Here is a 21,912-nt window from a genome sequence, read left to right on the forward strand (position 1 = left end):
GTTGAAAGGTAAGTTACAAAAGGATATACGTTAAAAGTGAGGGGTGGGAGCTTCAGGGAAGATTTGAGGAAAAACTTTTTTACTCAGAGGGGGGTGGTGGTCTGGGATGCACTGTCTGGGAGGGTGGTATCAGCAGGATGTCTCACATCTTTTAAAAAGTGTCTGAGTGAGTACTTGGCACTCCATAACATTCAAGGCTATGGGACAAGTGCTGGCAAGTGGGATTACGTGGACAGGTCAGGGCCTTTCAGGCGTTGGTGCAGATTAGATGGGCCAAAGGGCTTCTTCTGCGCTTAGTTTTCTGTAATCCTCATGCATCTACAAGTACCCCAGGTAGATTACCTCAGTGGCTTGAAAAATACATTTCTCCTTCCTAAGGTGAACTTCAGCCTCTTGAAATCATTTCAGCACCTTCTCTACATTTACTCGATGCTTGGCTTCTGTCACTCCAGTTATTAAAATATCGTTGAGATATAATGCAACTTGTGCAGTCGACTCTTCATTGTCCTCTGGAAAATTGCACATACTGAAGACACACCAAAGCATTGGAACAACCTCTTGTGTGTGTTTATCATGTCTTAACCTCAGGAAGCATTGTCTAATTTGAGTTGCTGATACATGACTCGTGCAGCTTTATACAGCATTGAACTCCAGCCTGCTTTACATCCAGATCTTAATCTTTGGGATTAGATATTTATCCAATTTGGCAGCTCGATTCTGCTAACCTGTAATCACCACAAATGCAGATGGTCTTGTCCGGTTTCAATATACGAACTGTGGCTGCTGCCCATTCTGAGAAGTAGATTGGCTGAATAATGACCAATTGTTCCAATCACTTTAACACAGTATCTACTTTCTCGGTAAATAGTACTGGTCTTTCTTTAAACAACTAGGGGGGGAGGAGGGAGGTTGCTTCTGGGTCCACATAGTTCTTCAGTTGCAGGCCTTTTATGTTGCCTAATTCATCCTTCAAGATGCTCTCATACTCATCAGTTCAAGCAGTGCTCCTTCATGCACTTGGAAACTTCAGTCTAATTTAACTTGATTTCCTTAAGCCAGTAGTGGCCGAGAGGGCTTGGTCCTTCACCTGCAATTATGTTGGGCAGATTGTTGCCTGTAGCTTAACGGTACCATTGCAGTGCCCACTGATTTTATTGCTTCTCCAATATAAGTTATAGTAGCCTTCAAATCCAAAGATTGAACTCCATCTTTCAAATACTGATAAGCATGCTCACCTATCACACTAGCTGATACCCCTCAATCAACCACCATCTTAAAAAGCTTCCAAATTACCTGGAACAATACAGTAATCGGGGCTATCTTGCACACTTTTATATTAAATATTGAGTGAATATTTAAATCATGGTGCTATACTCTTCCACATTGTATGCTGGTGACTCATTATACAATTGGTGACTCCTCAATCTTCTTGTCTTAGTTGTGACTTAACTTATTTCCTGCTTTATGGCTATTTAAGTTTAAGGCCACTGCTCGCTGCACATTCCCAACCTAATTGGTGGAGAGTGCCATTTTGTATGTACTGTGACTCTTGTACATTTTTTCCAGCATTTCCCATCTTTTTTGTTCATTTAAAATTTAAATCGACCACTGCAAGTAATCTGCATTGAATCACCTCATTATTCACCCTGCAGACTAATCTGTCTCATAACTTATCATTCAAGGTGGCTCACAAATTGCAACACTCTAATATTTGTTTCAATTTGATGATATAAGTTACAATCATTTTGCCTGATTAAGCTTGAATCTTTGGAGTTCTCCACAGGGGAATCAAATGGATTATCAATCCAAAGAGGGGCATCTTAGCAAGGACTCTTTTCTTTTCTCATCTTCAATGTAAACTGGATACTCACAGTCTTAGGATTGCATTTTTAACTTCATCACCAAATGTAAAGATGCCCGTTCACCAATTTAAGAAAACAAAACTTGTTTATTTACAGGTTGAACTATAGAGGCTTGCATGAAACTTATCAGTTGTCTTTTTTAAGGGACCGGCTGGCTGTGTGTGCTGTCAAAGCACAGAATTCATATACTTGACTCATTGAACAAACCAATGAGAAACATTGTGTGCTGTTGGCTGACCATAGAGGGTTGTCCAGGGAGAACAAAATGTTTGATTCCATAGTGGATTAGACTGCCAGAGTGTTGCTGGAGCCCATTAGTTTGAATAGAAGTAAGCAGATGCCCACATTTCACTCTCACCAGAAAATCATCCTTCCGTGAAATTTTTCTTTCAGTGCAGAAGCCAAAACATTAGAACTTCCACAGCTGAAGAGTCTTATCCAAGAATTCATCTAGGTTTAGTTCTGGAAATTCATTCTGTTGTTAAAAGTTAGTTGTCTTATATTTTTGTTCTACCACAATCATCACATTGCCTACAGCAGAGCAGCCCCATGCTGATCCACATTTGGCAAGATTAGCAGGACCACAGAGTGAAATTAGATTCCTAAATGCAGTAGGGAAATCATGGGGGTGATTCTCCCCAGAAAACTATAAGTATCAAATTTGTGTAAAAAGTGGAGTAAATCACACTTCTTTTTCAGCTGGAATTTCAAAATGAACTTCCCACATTCTGTGCACTGCAGAGTGCCCTCACGTAAATCCCATTGAAAATAAGTGGAGGAGCCCATTACTGCTGGAGAGATCGCCAGCATGGCGCTGAGTGGGCCCCTGCGCATGCGCCGATCTGCTAGGCTGCACTTACTGCCCCCACCAGCCCTTGTCAATCTTGATGACCTCTCTTCACTCCAGCAGGGTTGGGCTGCCAGCTCCCTGCAAGTTGGGAGCTACACTAAACCTCACTGGAGTGAGCCACTCCCACCTGGCAGGTAGCGGGGGGAGAGACGCTAGTGGGCCCAGAGATTTCAGTCCCGGGCCTGCTAGTGACATTTAAAGTCGATTGAGATGTGTATTTGCATAAATTATACAGCTCTATACCAGAAATCAGCACAGCGCTGATGGCACTGTAAATCCGACTGCCGGAGACACGTGGAGGCCGTGGCATCCGGCAGGGAGCCCGCAAAATGGCCTCCACTTGAGTCTCCTGGCCTGTTGTGCTATAAAAACTGTGCAGCAGGCTGGTAGAATTGGCCTCCGTATCTTCTGCAAAGATATCCTGTCTACATAATTTTTGTCCTTCTTCTCATCATCATCCAGATTTGTTCAATCTCATATATTGAATATATTTTTTATCTGCCATGTAGCAGTGAATCATTCAGCTACGTAATTCTTTGTTGGAGTTGAAAATACATCATCTTCTCAGGCTTTTCTCCAATATGCTAAGGGAGCAGAGGTTTCCTGAATGAATGCAAGTTTGTCTTCTTCCTGTTCAAGAGTGAACGATTGTCTATGTCCTGCAGTCTTTGTTCTTGGATTAGTTTTTCTTTGAAAAGGTTTCACGATCCTTAACACTTCAGTCGTTGTGGAGATCACAGCCCAGTTACCAGCAGTCGTGAAAAGTTGCTGTCTCACTTGTTGATCCAGTAGTCATCCAAGGGAAAAGGTGAGCAGTCACATGTATCCATGAGTTCAGACCAGAGAGCCAAGAACACCATGGGAGATTGAATCCTTTATGACATATAAAGTCATAAAGTGCGGTGGATTCAGGGATAGTGGGTAAATTTAAGGAGGTGTAGACATATTTTTAATTGGAATTGTTTTGAAAGGTTATGGGGAGAAGGCAAGAAAATGGGGATGAGGAGCATATCAGCCATGATCGAATGGCAGAGCGGACTTGATGGGCTGAAAGGCATAATTCTCCTCTATAACGTATGAACTTGGGAGACTGGGGAGGCGGCTGCAATGGAAAGCACAGTAAGAGTAGGAATTGGATAGAATCTGTAATGATAGAAGATGCTACAAAGGTTTGAATATATAATATAAATATTCAAGAAATTAGTTCAAGGTGATTATTACAAAAGTTGAGATTATACTTGTCAGGAGGTATAGAATAATGGGTTAATATTTATAGCAATGAGATAGTAATATGTATCACAACATAACATTGTCTGATAATACTGTGCTTTTAAGAAATAAATTTATATCACGTTGCTTGTAAGAGTGTTTTGTTGCAAGGAGTCGCTTTGTCTGAAAAACCATGCAGTTTCATACTGAGATTCAGGATAATAATTCATTTTAGCTAATGATATGTTTGTCTAAATGGAGTTAGTGCATTTGTGTTTACTTGGTTTTTCCCCTGGGGTTTCAGAATGGAGTCTTGATCAGGTTGATTAACAGAGATAGGCTTAAGTTCTTAACGGGAAGAGCTAAACCTGCATAGAAAACAGTCTCTTTTTTTGAACAAGCAGTTTATAACTGAACAAAATAGTTTTGTAGACCTAAGTCACTCATGAGTAGAGGGAAAACTTCCCAACATAGATTAGGCCACTGGTAAACCTCAAGATATCAATCAAAGATGGTGGAGATGGTGATTTAGTGGGAATGTAACTGGAATAATAATCCATAGGCTCAGGCTAATGTTCTGGGAACATGGGTTCAAATATCACCACAAAAGCTGGTGGAATTTAAATTCAATTCATAAAACCTGGAACTGAAAACTCTTCACAGTAATAATATGTGACCAAAGTCACTTTAGTTTAAATTCCAAATAATGCATGGCAGTTAACTGTCAGTTACCATCAACTGATGCATGCCCCATGGCAACATCTCTCCTAATCAAGATATCAACCAATTAGCACTCTTCTCTCATACAGTACAAATGTATTGATTTCCCTGATACTATTCTTGCAAACGTGCCGATGAGTGCAATACGAAAATTTTGACAAAAAATATCTACTTTTTCAGCAACAATTGGTATAATTTTTATGCAGTATGCAGGTTAGAAACCAAACTGAAAACAAAATACTAAGTGAAGTTGAAGCATTGCTTAAGTATTATATTACATTCTAGGACTTTGAATGACAAGCTTTGAGACTTTGAAGTAGCTGGGCAAATTGAAAAAGTAAGTTGCTTAAGAAGAAATACAAATTGCGGAAAGGAATGTCAATGCCAGACAAGGGAGACAGGTTGTTGTTGTTGTTGTTGGTGGTGAACAAGGTAAAGAAGGGATGAAACTAAAAGAGAAAATACTGGAAAATCTCAGCAGGTCTAGCAGCAGCTGCAAGGAGAGAAAACAGCTGATGTTTCGAGTCCAGATGACCCTATGTTAACGGGGTGTCTTTGAGTGATCAGAAGCTCAAGTGGTGGACTTCACAGACAAAATAAGAGAACTGAAGAATACAGGGAAGATGGCAGAGAAATTATAAGGAACATGTAAAATGTAGACATATTTATGTGGAGAACAGCTGAGTAGCTTGGGGTGTATGGGAATTGTGAGGGAACAGGGTCATGATGGAGCGCTGAAGGCAATATAGGAGTGCAGTCACAAAAAAGATGGTCACAATTTTGGAATTCAAATTAGAACATAAGGTGAAGATTGGAACAATATGGTATCTTGATATAATTGTTGGCCTGTAGTATTTGCTGCATTTTCAAAAATTAACAGACAATTAGTATGGAATTCACTAATTTTTGAAATTTAAGTGGTATTAGGTCACATATCAGATTAAGTCAAAAGTTTCAGATAAAGTCAAAAGTTTATAATCAGTGATAAAAATTTAAATACCAAGCGCAATGGTTTAAGTTTCAAATTCTAATTTAATAAGTTGTATTCCTCTTTTTACAAATACCCTTGAAATTTGTTGTATTATTTTTCTGTCTCTCAATATATGTTGGCAATGACTACATCCATGAATGCAGAACCTTAATTAAAAAACAAAAATGAGTGACTAAACCTTGAAAAAAATGAGGTTTAGGACAATAATTTGGCATTTAATCTCAAACTAGAATGTCAACCTTGAGATCATCAGCAATACTCGGTTTCTCCATTATCAAAGAATGTTTAACACAAGGCATTTCAATCATTCACATGGCAGGAATCTTAACGAATTGTACAAGAAGTCTATTCTGTTAACCATGGACATTGGCAAATCAGAGCAAAAGGTTATCACAATCTTACAAAATTTATTGCATTAGGATACATCAAGACAAAAAAAGTAAAAATATATAGTAATATAACAACACACATTGTTCTAAGATATTTGACAAAATCCTGCTTTATATCAATAGCATATCTGCAGGGATTTATGTCGAATTATTATTTCAGTTGTACAAGCCACACTAAAAGCATTGCCACAAATGTGATGTAAGCAGTTACTACTTCAATTATTATGATCATGAAAATAAAGTTTGACTTGAAACTTTATTTTTCATGTTTCGATGTGGGAAGAAGACATTCTTACATCCCAGTCTGTCTGCATAATTGGGTGCAACAACAAGCAAAAAGTCATTATAAGCAAACAGCATTTATAATGAAAGATAGAAAAGAGCAAAATATGTATTTGTGCATCAGTACAGACCTTCTAACTGATCTTTGTATGAACAAGACATACAATTTTATTTAAATACATAGAAATTTGAAAACACTTAGCAAATAGCTGCACTATATTTGAAAGCTACTTGATAGTGAAGTGGTTGGATCATCAATAATTATTCTTAGTTAAAACACTTCTCCTACACAATCTGGAGGATGAGAGCAGCAACAAAGTCATGCCTACAACCCTGCTTGACAATACTTACCAATGGGGTTTCACATTGATGGGCGATTCATCACAACTGCTGTGATGAATGTACAGTTCTCTGAGAACATTTAAATAGCTACACCGTGTGTTTCCAGAAATACGTATTCTGCAAATCAAATTTTTCACAGGAGTTTCCTTGAAGCTTCCTTTGTTTGACTGCCTAAACTTTATCAAGATTTTCAGCTAGTCCAATTTACAAACATAAAAGGCGTTTTCAGTTAACTTTCTCCCAAGTTATGGCAACAGAGCTGGTACAGCCCCTAGAAAATCCACCTCTTCTTTAAAAGCCAATTGAGGTTATCAAATAATAATTTGCAACCATCTTAAAATATTGAGCTCCTCTGGAAAATTTCAGCAGGTCTCTGTAAAGAGAGTAAAGAGCTGATGTTTCAAGTCCAGATGACCCTTTGTCAAAACTCTGTGGACTCGAAACATCAGCTCTTTGCTCTCCTTATAGATGCTGCCAGACCTGCTGAGATTTTCTGTTTTGGTTTCAGATTCCAGCATCTGCAGTAATTTGCTTTTATTAAAATATTGAAGTATATTTCTCTCCTTATCTTTTTTTTATCCTCCTGCAAACCATAACATACACTAGATATAGTTGCATGGAAAGTAGCAGATGCTAAATAACTTGATTAAATGGTCACTTTTCACATGTGAACCAAAGTAGTGAGAGTCATCAGAGAATTCAACTGTAGTCACAAATCATGATTTTGCCCTCATCAATACTGACATACTTTCAGTGGTTCAACTGGCCCAAAGACAGGAAGGGAAAACTTGGCTCTGATTCCTTAGTTCAAAGCAACTGAAGCCAGTGACTGCCCAAGGTGAGATCACATAGAAAATCTTTTTGTCTAGATGTACAGTTAACAGTATTCACAGTGCCACTAAACATCTATTGTGGTTAATAGTGATATTTTGGGAACATTTTCTATGAACGATTTCTCTGTTTCTTGCCAATTTTCCCCTTTTTCCTTTTCATATTGTTGCCTTGAGGGTGGAATATGTTTCTTCGAACATTGACACTCTCAATGATTCTGCTATCAGCAGGATTGATCTGATTTGTTCAAGCCTTCAAAAAAATTAAAATTATAATGAACTTTATTTCTGTAATTCTTGTTACCTTTAATGAACAACACTCCCATGGGGATAATAACTTTGGTAAGAATTAATAGAACTATATCGCTTTCATATTAGACATGGGAAAATGCATATCCTTCTATCCTGCTTTTGAAGCATTTTATTACGCAATCCTCTGATCATCTGAGATTGGGTTCAACTGTTTTGTAATATGGACAGGGGAATGTAGATGACAATTACATATTACTGTTATAAATTAAGTGATATAGTCAAAAAGCCAATCGACAGATAACGTACCCGGGCACTGTTCCTATCACCACGGCACTAGTCAATGCACTGGAGGTAGTGCCATGGAGTGTACCAAAGGCATACACTCTGGGGATCTCCATGGGCAGGGGTCCTGATATTAGTGGGAGTGGGAGATTCCCCTTGATCACGTGGGGAGTTCATGTGTCCACAGGATCTTCATGTAAATATGTGGAGGGATTTCCTATGTTGCTTATTAGAGATCAGGATGCCCTTTAAAAAGGGCACCGTGATCATGGGATTCCCAGTTGCTGACTTTTTTGGGCCCCACCCCATCAGCATAACGGTATGGGCCATGCCTCTAGATTTTTTCCACACAGCTTGCTGGATTATCTCACAAGTAAAGCCCGCTGTGCAGTCTGTGAGCTAGGTGCAGGTTTTGTTGCCTCAGCCAGGATTCTGAGCAGAAAATGGAAAATCCCACCCTATAAATCCCAAAAACATTTCAATTGTAGTACCAGGTATATCTGTGCACAAAAACCAGGACAAATTTAACCTAACCAATTACTGCTCTATCAATTTACACTCAAACATCATCAAATTGATGGAAGGCATCATCGACATCGTTATTAAGCAGTACTCAGCAGTAACCTGCTCAATGATGCTGAGTTTAGGTTCTGCCACGGACACTCAACTCCAGAACTTCTTACATCTTTGGTCCAAACATGGATAAAAGAGGTTAACCTAAGAAGTGAAATGAAAGTGACTGTTCTTGACATCAAGGTAGTATTTGACCAAACGTGGCAGCATGGCCCGCAGCAAAAATACAGTCTAAAGAAATCTCCATTGATTGGAGTCATACCTGGCACAAAGGATAATGATGATTGTGCTTATTGGAAGGCCAATTATTTCAGCCTCAATTTCACTATTGTCCTTATCTGGTCTGGTCTACATGTGACTCCAGAGCCACAGCAATGTGGTTGATTTTCAACTGCCCTCCAAGGGAAACCAGGGATGGACAATAAATGCTGGCTCTTCAGCGACACCTATGTCCCATGAACGAATAAAGAGCCTCAAGCTGCAGAAGTTCCTCAGGGTAAAGTCCTGGGACAACCATCTTTAAAGGCTTCATCAATGACTTTCCCACTATCAGAAGGTCAGAAGTGGTCACTGATGACTACACAGTGTTCAGTATGACCTACAACTCCTCAGATATTGAAGCACTCTATGCCCATTTGTAGCAAGATCTGGACTACATTTAGATTTGGTCTGATGAGGCAAATAACTTCAACGACATGGGTTTGACGCGGGTAGATAGGTTTTTGACAGGCAAGGGGATTAAGGGTTATGGGGAGAAGGCGGGAAAGTGGAACTGAGCCACGACAGATCAGCCATGATCTTATTGAATGGCGGGGCAGGCTCGAAGGGCTAGATGGCCTACTCCTGCTCCTATTTCTTATGTTCTTATGACATAAAACTGTCAACAATAGCCATTCCCAATAAGAAATAATCTAACCATCTCCCCATGACATTTAACGGCACTACCACCACTGAATCAACTACCAGCAAAGTCCTCGGTTTACCACTGACCAGAAACTGAACTAGAGCAGTGATATAAATATTGTGGCCACAAGGGCAGCTGAGGGATTAGGAATTTTTGAAGAGTAACTTACCTCCTGATTCCTCAAAGTCTGTCTACCATCTACAAGGTTCAAGTCAGAAGTGTGAGTGAATGCTGTCTAAATGCCTGAATGAGTGTAGCTCCAATAACACTCAAGGAGATCGGCACCATCCAGGACAAAGTAGCCCCCTTGATTCACTACCTTCAACATTTACTTCCTCCATGATTGACATATAGAGGCAGCCATACGTACCATATACAAGATGCACTGCAGAAACTCACCAAAGCTCCTTCAACAGCACTTTCCAAACTCATAACCGCTACACCTGAAAGTAAAAGGGCAGCAGACTCATGGGAACATCACCATCTGTAACTTGTCTCCAAGCCACACACCATCCTTATGTGGAATTGTATCATTATTCCTCCATTATTGCTGGTCAAAATCTGGGAGCCCTCCTCCAAATGATACTGTGGATGCAGCAACACCACACCCACTAAAGTGGTTCAATAAAGTGGCTCTTTTACTATTCATTCTTGAGGGCAAATTAAGGATGGGAAATAAATGTTGGTCTTGACAGTGATGCTCACATTCCATGAACAAATATAAAAATAATGAATGCTATAACAACCCCCTCAAAATCTTGGAAATAAACTTTTGGTCAGCCAAGATCTGAAAGACAAAAGGTAGCTTCAGGTGTGACTCTTAACATCCCTGATATGGAGATGCCGGCATTGGACTGGGGTAAACACAGTAAGAAGTCTGACAACACCAGGTTTATCGGTTGGACTTAAACCTGGTGTTTTCAGACTTCTTACTGTCTTAACATCCCTGTCAGAGCTGACAGAATCTGATCCAAAGTTTCAACTTAAGTTTCAGATGCTAAATTAACCTTTGCATTGACAGCTTTTATTTCCATGAGCTGAGAGAATATTTTAGCTCTTATTTACTGTACGCATTTAGATTTAATGTTTTTTGATTTTTGTTTTACAAATTTTATTCTTGGAAAAATTATAACAGCATTCCAGAATAGTACCTGGAAACCTGATTTTTTGGGTTGTTGTTCTTCTTCTTCTTCCTTTACTTCTTCTTCATTCTCCTCCTCACTGTCTGTCTCAAAGAGATAGTAATCTCCACTTCGTACCACTAAGTAGGAGAAGATAACATTACTAGTAAAAGGAAAGGTGAAACATTGCAATTTGTGGACTTCTGAATGGATCTTCAATTACTTTTATTAAAATATATCTTAAAATCATTTCATTCTACTTTATGAGCTGGCATTAATAAAACAAATGATAAATTAAAGATTGAACCATATCAACAATGTAATAGACAGCAGAGTGTAAAGAATGTACAGCACTAAACTACCTAAATGGTTACCTGAATGTTAACATCCAACTCAAGAGAATGCACAGAAAAATCAAGAAATAGTAGCCAGGATAGCAAAGTTTAATGAGGAATTAGTAGCAGAATACACAACATCAAAAAGGGTGGCTATAGTTGAAAAATGTGAAGGTGGAGTAAAAGAGAATAAATATTGCAAAGACAGGTAATATTTCGGTGCAAGTACTGTGAATAAGGAAGTGAGAAGTTGTGGCTAAGGCTCAGTGAAATATAACTTTTAGTTTTATATTTCTGAAATTCAGTTTTAAATAATCCATGCAGAAACATGCATTTCAATTGGATTTCAAACAATACAAAATCTGTCCAACAGATCATATAAAAATGACACGGCATTTCATCATAACATAATGCATATCAAGCTTTCTTTTGTACATTTTAAATTTTCAGATTTACATTTGACTGGGTATAACCATATAAACTAAGCAAACCCTGGATTTGTACCAAATAAAATAAAAGAGAATGCACAGTGTTCTTTTCAGTCATTAAAAATAGTTAACTTATTAATTCCAAATGCACTGCATTATAAATATCCTTTTGAAATTTATATATGCTATAAACCCTTATAAAACACAATCTCATAATTAAAATAAATTGTCATTAACTTCATGTTTTTTCTATCTATTTATATTTATAGCTTTGCTTTCATTTTTGTTTAAATAGTAAGTGCTTGATTGGAAAGATTACTGGGATGATAGAATGAGGGAATTAAAAGATAAGCTGAATTAACAGAAATTTTCTATCTTGCGCACCAGTAACAATGTTATTAAAACACTTATAAAGAAAGCTTATGGTTTTACTACAAATTTTACCTACAACGACTGTAATTCATTTTCCTGATAAGAAACTCAGTAACCTCCCAAACCAATACCTTTACGGATAAATTGAATCAATCCTAAAAATCAATAAATAGACAGAAAAAAAAATGAAACAGTGGTCAAAATTAATGACAATTCTTCGTGAAAATGAAGCAGTCACAAAATGGTCTTGACGGATCCACATACTGAAAATTCACAGCATCCCGGAACTGACCTTAGCCTCCGAAATAACCAATTAGTTTGATATCACGCATGGAACAGATACCTTATTTCCTTGAATAGATCAAGAATTCATTACTTTCATGCCTCATTTTGTAACAGAGTCATAAAGGTAAAGGCCAACCCAAAAATATAAATAATGGAGCAACTGGCTGTTTGATTGAGACAAACAGCTGCAAGTAATGATTCCTTGCAGTCTGGCAAAACAGCATTGTTGTCTTTCCTGTATACATTTATGTATTTAAGTGGTACCAATTAACACAAGTAGTTTTACAGATCAGAAAACAACATCAATGCAGCTAAAAAACTGTGTTCTTCAGTAATCAGCCATGGATTTATCAGTTTTGTTCACAACAGATAAACAGATGGCATAAAGATAGCTTATACATTGGCTTTCATCTAATCATTTACGCACATAGTCTGTTCCTCTTAACCTGAAGTTGCGTAATGCAAATAATCAGCTAATTCAAAATGAAAACACTTGTGCTGTATTATTAAAATTGCTTAATTCCAAATACTGGATAATTCAAAATTTGTCAGGTAAAGAATTACTTCAAATTAATACGCGTAGAATTTATTTGAAGCACAATGCAAAACGGTTAGATGATCATATTCAGCATACTGTAGTTTCACAGTTGATTGTGCATTCGAGGTGGACCCTTATAGTGATGGTGAGTTAGTGCAGAAGGACCTTCTTGCATAACTCCAACCTTGGTTGAAACCGAGCATAAAGCCCATCAAAATAATAACAACTGGGCTAAAATAAATTCATGCTTTAAATCAAACTAGAATAGGCAATGATTTTTAAAAACATTTTTACTTATTAAGTTCTGTTTGAAATTAAACTAAAAAAAAACCACAATTGTCTATTCAAGGAAATTTGGTACATGATTAGCATACACAACTAACAGATGATTGAGGCAAACCTACTAGAAGCATGGTCAACCCAGGGCCGCCACCACTGCTTTTTTTTGCCCTTGGCTTTGTCTTTCTCTGGTTCTCCTAAAATAAAATAGGTCCAAATATTAATTATGAAAATCAAAAACAAAATAATTAGGTGGGCTGAGTTTTAACTGGAGAATTACAAATGGAGTAACATATTAATGAGAACTTTATGCAAGAAATAAATAATACTTAATACATAAGTACCTATTTTAATTATCACATTTTCTCTCATGAAATCATCTGCATATGTGAGTTATTTTCCAATGCTTTTTAAGATTCCTTCACAACCTCTCAACACTATTCCTCACTCTTAAAAGAACTGATGAATCAGAGTCACCTAAAGATTTGCTCCTGAATAATTTGATTTTTTAGTTTTATTTATGCTTCCAACAGAGGTAGCCAATTGAAGTGTCAATTGAGGACACTCTTCACACACCATCTAGATTTTTCTAGAATACAAATGGCCCACCTGCTGTTACTGTGGCTTGTTGGATGGAGGCCACTGGGGCCACTGATGCCTCTTTTAACTAATCCAGTCACAAATGAAGAGGGCCACAGCTGAGGTTTTCCATCTGTAATTCTGGCCGAACATCTGTAGCCATATTTTATGTATAAATAGTGTAAAGCCTTCAGAGAATTCCTCCAATTTGAAACACACTAATGATTGTTCATCTACTTCAGCAACTCCATCTCATAGAAACCCTACAGTGCAGAAAGGCCATTTGGCCCATCAAGTCTGCACCGACCACAATCCCACCCAGGCCCTACCCCCTCATCCCTACATATTTACCCACTAATCCCTCGAACCTATGCATCTCAGGACACTAAGGGGCAATTTTAGCATAGATAATCAACCTAACCTGCACATTTTTGGACTGTGGGAGGAAACCCATGCAGACATGAGGAGAATGTGCAAACTCCACACAGACTGTGACCCAAGCTGGGAATTGAACCCAGATCCCTGGAGCTGTGAAGCAGCAGTGCTAACCACCGTGCTACCGTGCCGTCCATCTGTTGATCTTTCAGTGGAATGCCTTAGATTTGCTCTGCAGACTTGAGAACCTATCCATTGTCCTTGATTTAATGGGACTAGCAGTCGACCATTTCCTCCAAAATATCCCTCTGGATCTCTACGCCAGCATTTCTGGATTCCTGGTTGCATTTCATCCAGACAGCAGGATCAGGACATCAGAGTGAATATCCTGCCCTACATTATGAAGTGCATATATTCTCATGTAGAGATACACTGCTTCATTTAAGCCCAAAGAACACGTTAGTAAGAGGCCCAATCTCCATCAAAATGTTTTGATTATAACTAGCAAAAATGTTATAGTTTATCAGCAGAACGAAAGCACTAATGTATTCGCTCAGTTGGCTAGACAGCTGGCTTGAGACGCAGAGTGATGTCAACAGCGTGGGTTCAATTACTGTACTAGCTGAAGTGTGGTCATCCTCAGGTTAAATCACCACCAGTCAGTTCTCCCTTTCAAAGGGGTGAGCAGCCTCTGGTCATCTGGGACTTTTGCAACTTTATCTGCTGCCTAGGATGGCTCTCCCTGGTAGGCTTTGATTTACAGGATTACCAAGTCTAAAAGGAGGGATTCCAACTTTCAGTAACAAGATCCCTCTCCAAACCCAAGCAAAGAGTATGCCTAGTTAGCTGATCAATTCTTAGATTTTAAAACTACTGCAACAAAAGGTTGATTCACTTTCAATTTATTGCTATCATCTTTGGGCTGAAATTGACTGAAAAAGGGTCTCACTTGCCCCTTACTAACCAGTAGTTTGTCATTAAAAATGCTTATCAATCTTTGTTCTAACCACGGCATACAGTATCCTTGGATAATAATTGATTGAACTCCCTGGGGGGCTGGTTGAGTAAGAATTCCCCTGGTAACATGCAATGGCTTGCTCAGCTGGAACTCATTACCTAAGCCTTTTATAAGGCATACCAAGGACTGGGTCTGCAGAACTGTCTCTCAGTTTGTTTAATTTAGTTTATTTGATTTGTCAGAAAGAATGGCAAGGACCATGGTAGTGGTTTTACTTTGCATTCTGTAAATAAATTATATTCCTTTCCAGTCAGGCTTCCTGAGTTATTACATCGGCAACAAGGAACAAGAAAAGCTTTCGACAGCCTTGTCTTTTAACAAACTCAATAAGACAGTGATAGAGAGATATTGAAAATGCCACTGTGTGGGAAACTGGAACCTTACGATGTGGGTATGGAGGATTGGCCCCAATATGTTAAAAGAATGAGATATTTCTTCCGGGCAAATGAGATAGAAGGGAACTATTTTTATCCTGAATATTTGTTGGGTCCCAATTTTCAGCATCATAAAAGGTTTAACCTACCCAGATTCAAAATCTTTCAATGAATTGATAGACATAATAGTGAACCAGTACGACCATAAACTGTCTGTTATATTGTAATGCTATAGTGTCTAGGGCGGTGGATAGAGGAGGGGCGGTGGATAGAGGAGAGGCGGTGGATGTGGTCTTTCTTGATTTTCATAAGGCGTTTGACAAGGTACCTCACAAGAGGTTATTGCAGAAGGTAAGGGGGCATGGAGTTGGGGGTAGGTTGTTAGCGTGGATAGAGGATTGGCTGTCTAATAGGAGGCAGAGAGTGGGGGTCAATGGGTGCTATTCGGATTGGCGGTTGGTGACTAGTGGAGTGCCCCAGGGGTCGGTGCTGGGGCCTCAGCTATTTACCATTTATATAGATGATCTGGAGGAGGGAACCGAGTGTATGGTGTCGAAATTTGCTGATGACACCAAGATTGGTGGAACGGCAAATTGCGCGGAGGGTGTGGAGAGTCTGCAGAAGGATCTAGATAGACTGGGCGAATGGGCCAGGAACTGGCAAATGGAATTTAATGTTGGCAAGTGCGAGGTGGTCAACTTTGGTAGGAATAATGGTAGGAAGGACTATTACTTACGTGGCGAAAAACTGCAGCAGGTGACGGTGCAGAGGGACCTCGGGGTCCTTGTGCATGAGTCGCAAAAACCCAGCTTGCAGGTGCAGCAGGTGGTCAGGAAGGCTAATGGGATGCTGGCCTTCATAGTGAGGGGGATTGAATATACAAGTAGGGAGGTCTTGCTGCAGCTGTATAGGGCACTGGTGAGGCCGCAGCTGGAGGACTGTGTGCAGTTTTGGTCGCCGCACTTACGCAAGGATATCTTGGCCTTGGAGGGAGTGCAGAGGAGGTTTACTAGGCTGATACCGGAGTTGAGGGGGTTGGGTTATGAGGAGAGGCTGAATAAACTAGGCTTGTACTCGTTAGAGTTTAGAAGGATGATGGGAGATCTCATTGAGACATATAAAATGATGAATGGGATGGATAGGATAGAGGTGGAGAGACTCTTCCTGCTCAGAAAGGACAGTAGGACTAGGGGGCACAGCCTCAAGATAAAGGGGGGGCGGTTTAGAACGGAGTTGAGGAGGAACTTCTTCACTCAAAGGGTGGTGAATCTCTGGAATTCTCTGCCCGTTGAAGTGGTGGAGGCTGCCTCGCTAAATATTTTTAAGACGTGGGTTGATGGGTTTTTGATAAGCGAGGGGATTAAGGATTATGGGGAGAGGGCGGGACTGTGGAACTGAGCCACGACAGATCAGCCATGATCTTATTGAATGGCGGGGCAGGCTCGAAGGGCTAGATGGCCTACTCCTGCTCCTATTTCTTATGTTCTTAATATCCTGGACGGGAGATTTGCTAGTGCTGTTTGGGAGGATTTCAACTAGTGTGGCAGGGGTGGGAACTGGAACAGCAAGCCAGTAAGTATAGAGACTAGGGAAAAAAGTGAGACTGAGATAAACATAGCGCAGAACTAGAGCAGGCAGAGGGAAGCCACGGGGCTCAGATGGGCTGTAGGTCTGGGTTGTGTTTGCTTCAATGCAAAAAATATAACCGGTAAAACAGATGAATTGTGAGCCTGGGTTACTGCATGGAATTATGATGTAATTGCAATTACAGAGACACGGTTAAAGGAGGGACAAGACTGGCAGTTTAATATTCCGGGATATCGTTGTTTTAGATCAGACAGAAGTGGAAACAAAAGAGGTGGGGGAATTGCATTACTGATTAGGGAACAAATCACAGCTGTGTTCAGGGAGGACAATTTGGAGGAATCTTATAGTGACGCATTATGGGTGGAGCTCAGAAGTAAGAAGGGTGAAATCACAATGTTGGGAGTGCATTATAGACCTCCCAACAACCCTCAGAGGACAGAGGAGCAAGTGTGTAGTCAGATACTGAAAAGGTGTGAATTAAGCATGGTAGTTGTGATGGGTGACTTTAACTTCCCCCCTACGGACTGGGAATCTTACAGCCAAGCGCTCAGATGGAGAGCAATTTGTTTGATGTGTCCAGGAGGGCTTGTTGACAATCCAACCAGGGAGAGGGCCATACTAAACTTGGGATTGGGGAATGAGCCAGGCCAAGTGACCAATGTTTCAGTAGGGGAGCATTTTGGGCGTAACCACCATAATTCCATAAGATTTTGGGTAATCGTAGATAAGAACAAGAGTGGCTCTCGGGTAAGGGTCCTTAATTGGGTGAGGGCCAATTAATCCACGTTGGACAGGAACTGGGGAATGTGGATTGGAAGCAGCTATTTGAGGGCAAATCCACGTGTGGCATGTGGGAGGCGTTTAAAGTTGATTGAAGTGCAGGACATGAAGGCATGCCTCCACGAAAATGAAAGATAGAAATGGCTGGAATCGAGAACCATGGGAACAAGGGAAATCGTAAGTTTAGTCAAAAGGAAAAAGGCATCTAAAAACTGACAAAGCCCTTGAGGAGTACAGTGAAAGCAGAAAGGAACTTAAACGTGAAATTAGGAGGGCTAAAAAGGGCCATGAAATGCCTTTAGCAAACAGGATCAAGGAGAATCCCAAGGCTTTTTATGCATATATTAGGAACAAGAGGGTAGCAAAAGAAAGAATACACCCACTCAAGGGCAATGGAGGGAAGTTAAGTGTGGAACCACAGGAAATGGGTGAAATCCTTAATGAATACATTGTATTGGTATTCACCAAGGAGAAGAACATGACGGATGTTGAGGTCAGGGATAGGTGTGTGAACATCCTTGAGAATGCAATATATCAAAGAAGGAAGTGTTGAGTACCTTACATTGCATTAAGGTAGACGAGTTCCCGGGGTCAGATGGGATCTATCCCAGGTTACTGTGGGAAGCAAGGGGAGAAATAACTGAGACCTTAACTGATACCTTCACATTTATTTTCATCACAGGCGAGGTTCCAGAGGACTGGCAAACAGCCAATGTTGTTCCCTTGTTTAAGAAAGGAAGTAGGGATAATCCAGCAGATTATAGGCTGGTGAACCTGACATCAAGCTTTTGGTGAAGATACTAAGGGACAGGATATATGCACATCTGGAGGAAAATGGACTTGTTAGTGACAAACAGCATGGTTTTGTTCGGGGAAGGTCATGTCTCACTAACTTAAGTTTTTTTGAAGAGCTGGCAAAGAAAATTGATGAGAGAAGGGCTGTGGATGTAGCATATATGAACATTATGAAGGCGTTTGATGAGGTCCCACATGGCAGACTGGTACAAAAACTAAAATCACATGGGATTTGGGGTGAGTTGGCTAGATGGATACAGAACTGGCTTGGTTACAGAATCGCAGTAAGAAGTCTCACAACACCAGGTTAAAGCCCAACAGGTTTATTTGGTAGTAAATGCCACTAGCTTTTGGAGTGCTGCTCCTTTGTCAGGTGAGTGTCCTGAACCTGACAAAAAAGCAGCACTCCGAAAGCTAGTGGTGTTTACTACCAAATAAACCTGTTGGGCTTTAACCTGATGTTGTGAAACTTCTTACTGTGCTTACCCCACTCCAACGCTGGCATCTCCACATCTTGGTTACAGAAGAGTATTTATCAGGATGGAGATCTGTAGCTAGTGGTGTTCCACAGGGATCCGTGCTGGGACCTCTGTTTTTTGTAGTATATATAAGAGATCTGGAGGAAAATGTGGGTGGTCTGATTAGTAAGTTTGCGGATGATACAAAGATTGGCAGAGTTGCTAATAGTGCCTAGGATTGTCAGAGGATACAACAAGATATAGATAGATTGGAGACTTGGGCACAGAAATGGCACATGGAGTTTAATCTGGACAAATGCAAGGTGATGCATTTTGGAGGATCAAATTTAGGTATGAATTATACCATAAATGGCAGAATGCTTAGGAACATTAACATACAGAGGGATCTGGGCATGCAGGTCCACAGTTCCCTAAAAGTGGCAACACAGGTTACCAAGGTGATTAAAAAGGCATATGGCATGCTTGCCTTCATCAGCCAAAACATTGATTACAGGAGTTGGGAAATCATGTTGCAGCCATATAAAACCTTGGTTAGGCCACATTTGGACTATTGCATGCAGTTCTGGTCACCATGCTATCAGAAGGACACAGAAGCTTTGGGGAGAGTGCAAAGAAGGTTGTTCACCAGGATGCTGGCTTTGAGGAGAAGTTGAATAAATAAGGAATGTTGTAACTGGAAAGAAGGAAGCTAAAGGGAGACCTGATAGAGGTTTACAAAATTATGAAAGGCATAGATAGGGTGGATAGTCAGAAGCTTTTTCCAGGGGTGGAACTGTCAATTACAAAGGGGCACAGGTGAGAGGCAGAAAGTTTAAGGGAGATGTGTGGGGGATGTTTTCCAAGCAGAGAGTGGTGGGTGCCTGGATCGTGCTTTCGGTGGATGTGGTGGAAGCAGGCACATTAGCAACATTTAAGAAGCATTGGGATGGGTACATGGATAGGTATATGCACTGAGGAAGGGCAGAAGGTTATTTTTTAGTTTGGGCTTCATGATCGGCACAGACTTGGAGGGCCAAAGGGCCTCTTCCTGTACCGTACTTTTCTTTGTTCTTTGAAACCTGATGTCCTCACCTGATCTGGCCTACATGTGATTCCAGAGCAGCAGCAATATGGTTGACTCTTAACCATCCTCTGAAATGAGTTGAGGGGGTTGAACTATGAGGAGAGGCTGAATAAACTAGGCTTGTACTCGTTAGAGTTCAGAAGAATGAGGGGAGATCTCATTGAGACATATAAGATGATGAATGGGATGGATAGGATAGAGATGGAGAGGCTCTTCCCGCTCAGAAAGGACAGTAGGACTAGAGGGCACAGCCTCAAGATAAAGGGGGGGCGATTTAGAACGGACTTGAGGAAGAACTTCTTCACTCAAAGGGTGGTGAATCTCTGGAATTCTCTGCCCGTTGAAGTGGTGGAGGCTGCCTCGCTAAATATATTTAAGACGCGGGTTGATAGGTTTTTGATAGGCAAGGGGATTACGGGTTATGGGGAGAGGGCGGGAAGGTGGAACTGAGCCATGACAGATCAGCCATGATCTTATTGAATGGCGGGGCAGGCTCAAAGGGGTAGATGACCTACTCCTGCTCCTATTTCTTACGTTCTTATGTTCTTGCGACCTAGCAAGCCACTCAATTTGATCAAATCTCTACAAAGTCCCAAAGGAATGAAATAGGCAGGACAAACCTAGTAGAGGTGGTGGCACAGTAACATACAGTCAAGAGTCCTGAGAGTCCTAAACATCAGTTCCGAACTCATGAAGTCTCACGGCATCAGGTTAAACATGGACAAGGAACATAGCTTTATTATAGAGTCTAAAATTTTCCCTAAAATGATTAAATCTAATAGGTCTGTTGTTCTCTATTCTCCCTCTTTCCAACTTCTTAAATTGTGGGATTACATTTGCTACTTTCCAGTCTTCAGGAATCTTTCCAGAATCTATACAATGTATCCACTGTCTCTCTAACCAACTCCTTCAATTCTAGAAAGAAGCTCATCTGGTCTAAGGGTTTTATCAACCTTCAACCGAGTTAACGTTTGAAGTACTACCTCTTTGCTAATATTGATTTCTTTTAGTTCTTCAGTTTTACGAGTCATTTATTTCGCTTAGTATTTCTGGAAGATTTTCTGTATCTTCTTTTGTAAAGTCAAAGTAATCGGTTAGTTTCTCTGCCATTTCTCAATTCATCATTATACATTCTCCTATGTTATTTTGTTAATTCTATGATCTGCTAACAAAAAGATGCACCTCCCCATGTTTCATTGTACCATTAAATAAATTAAAGTATTGTATATTTTAATGATGCTTCTTACTATATTCACGTCCTCTCTGTTAACTTGGAAAATACATACTTTCCATCAGAAATATCATAGCTAGCAGCATGAGTTCCCTGTTCCAATAGTTTCAAAAATTAAGAAAATAACACAGGCACACTTATTACATTGACTAATTTTTTAAATGTGCTGCAAGTCTTCCATAAAGTAGGAATAATTTACTAGCATATCATCGTGCATATTTATTATTGTCTTGTTATTATGCAGCTTATATTTTATCAATCCTGTTTTTCAAAACCTTTCAATAAAAAAAGTTCATTCTTATTTTCCTAGCTAACAGAAACTTAGAATTAACAGAAATAAAACATTTCACTGAGTTTACCAATGTTAATTCAACAATTTGAGATTACTTCAACTAACTTCAGCACCAGACAAATGTGAATCCAAGCTTCTTGTTAAAATATTAGCTGTGCTAATTTTAGCCTAGCAATTATTGTTGATAATTCATATGGCATTTCTCTACCCCTGTTTTAACGGGAAGATTACACACTTAAAATAATAAGGTTAATGTATGCATTAAATTAATGGGCAGAGGAATGTCATACAAATGTGTTAAATATTTGTTTACTGGTAGTGCCAGCAATATTTCCTAGGCTTTTGCTACTAATAGAGCATGTACTAACAAGAGCAACTTAATAAAAATGGAAAACAAGTAATCAAAAGATATTTCTAAATTAAAGAAAAGTTTTTCATCTGAATGCATATCAGTTCATGACATTAGGACAAATAACACATTGCTTGTGTGGATGA

At 39.8% G+C, this 21,912-nt stretch overlaps 1 protein-coding gene across 1 annotated transcript in view; it reads right to left on the reverse strand.

The window, feature by feature from the left end:
- Window positions 1-21,912, reverse strand: part of LOC145346843 (piezo-type mechanosensitive ion channel component 2-like) — an 895,380-nt gene that overhangs the window by 168,848 nt on the left and 704,620 nt on the right. Inside the window, exons 31-32 of the mRNA XM_080194667.1 lie at window positions 12,970-13,041; window positions 10,638-10,747 (exon numbers count right to left, since the gene is read on the reverse strand). Coding sequence (XP_080050793.1) covers window positions 10,638-10,747; window positions 12,970-13,041 — 182 coding nt within the window. The remainder of the gene's footprint in view (window positions 1-10,637; window positions 10,748-12,969; window positions 13,042-21,912) is intronic.

The sequence above is a fragment of the Carcharhinus amblyrhynchos genome, chromosome 8 (assembly GCF_965287045.1).
Source record: "Carcharhinus amblyrhynchos chromosome 8, sCarAmb.v2.hapA, whole genome shotgun sequence".
Taxonomy (NCBI): Eukaryota; Metazoa; Chordata; class Chondrichthyes; order Carcharhiniformes; family Carcharhinidae; genus Carcharhinus; species Carcharhinus amblyrhynchos.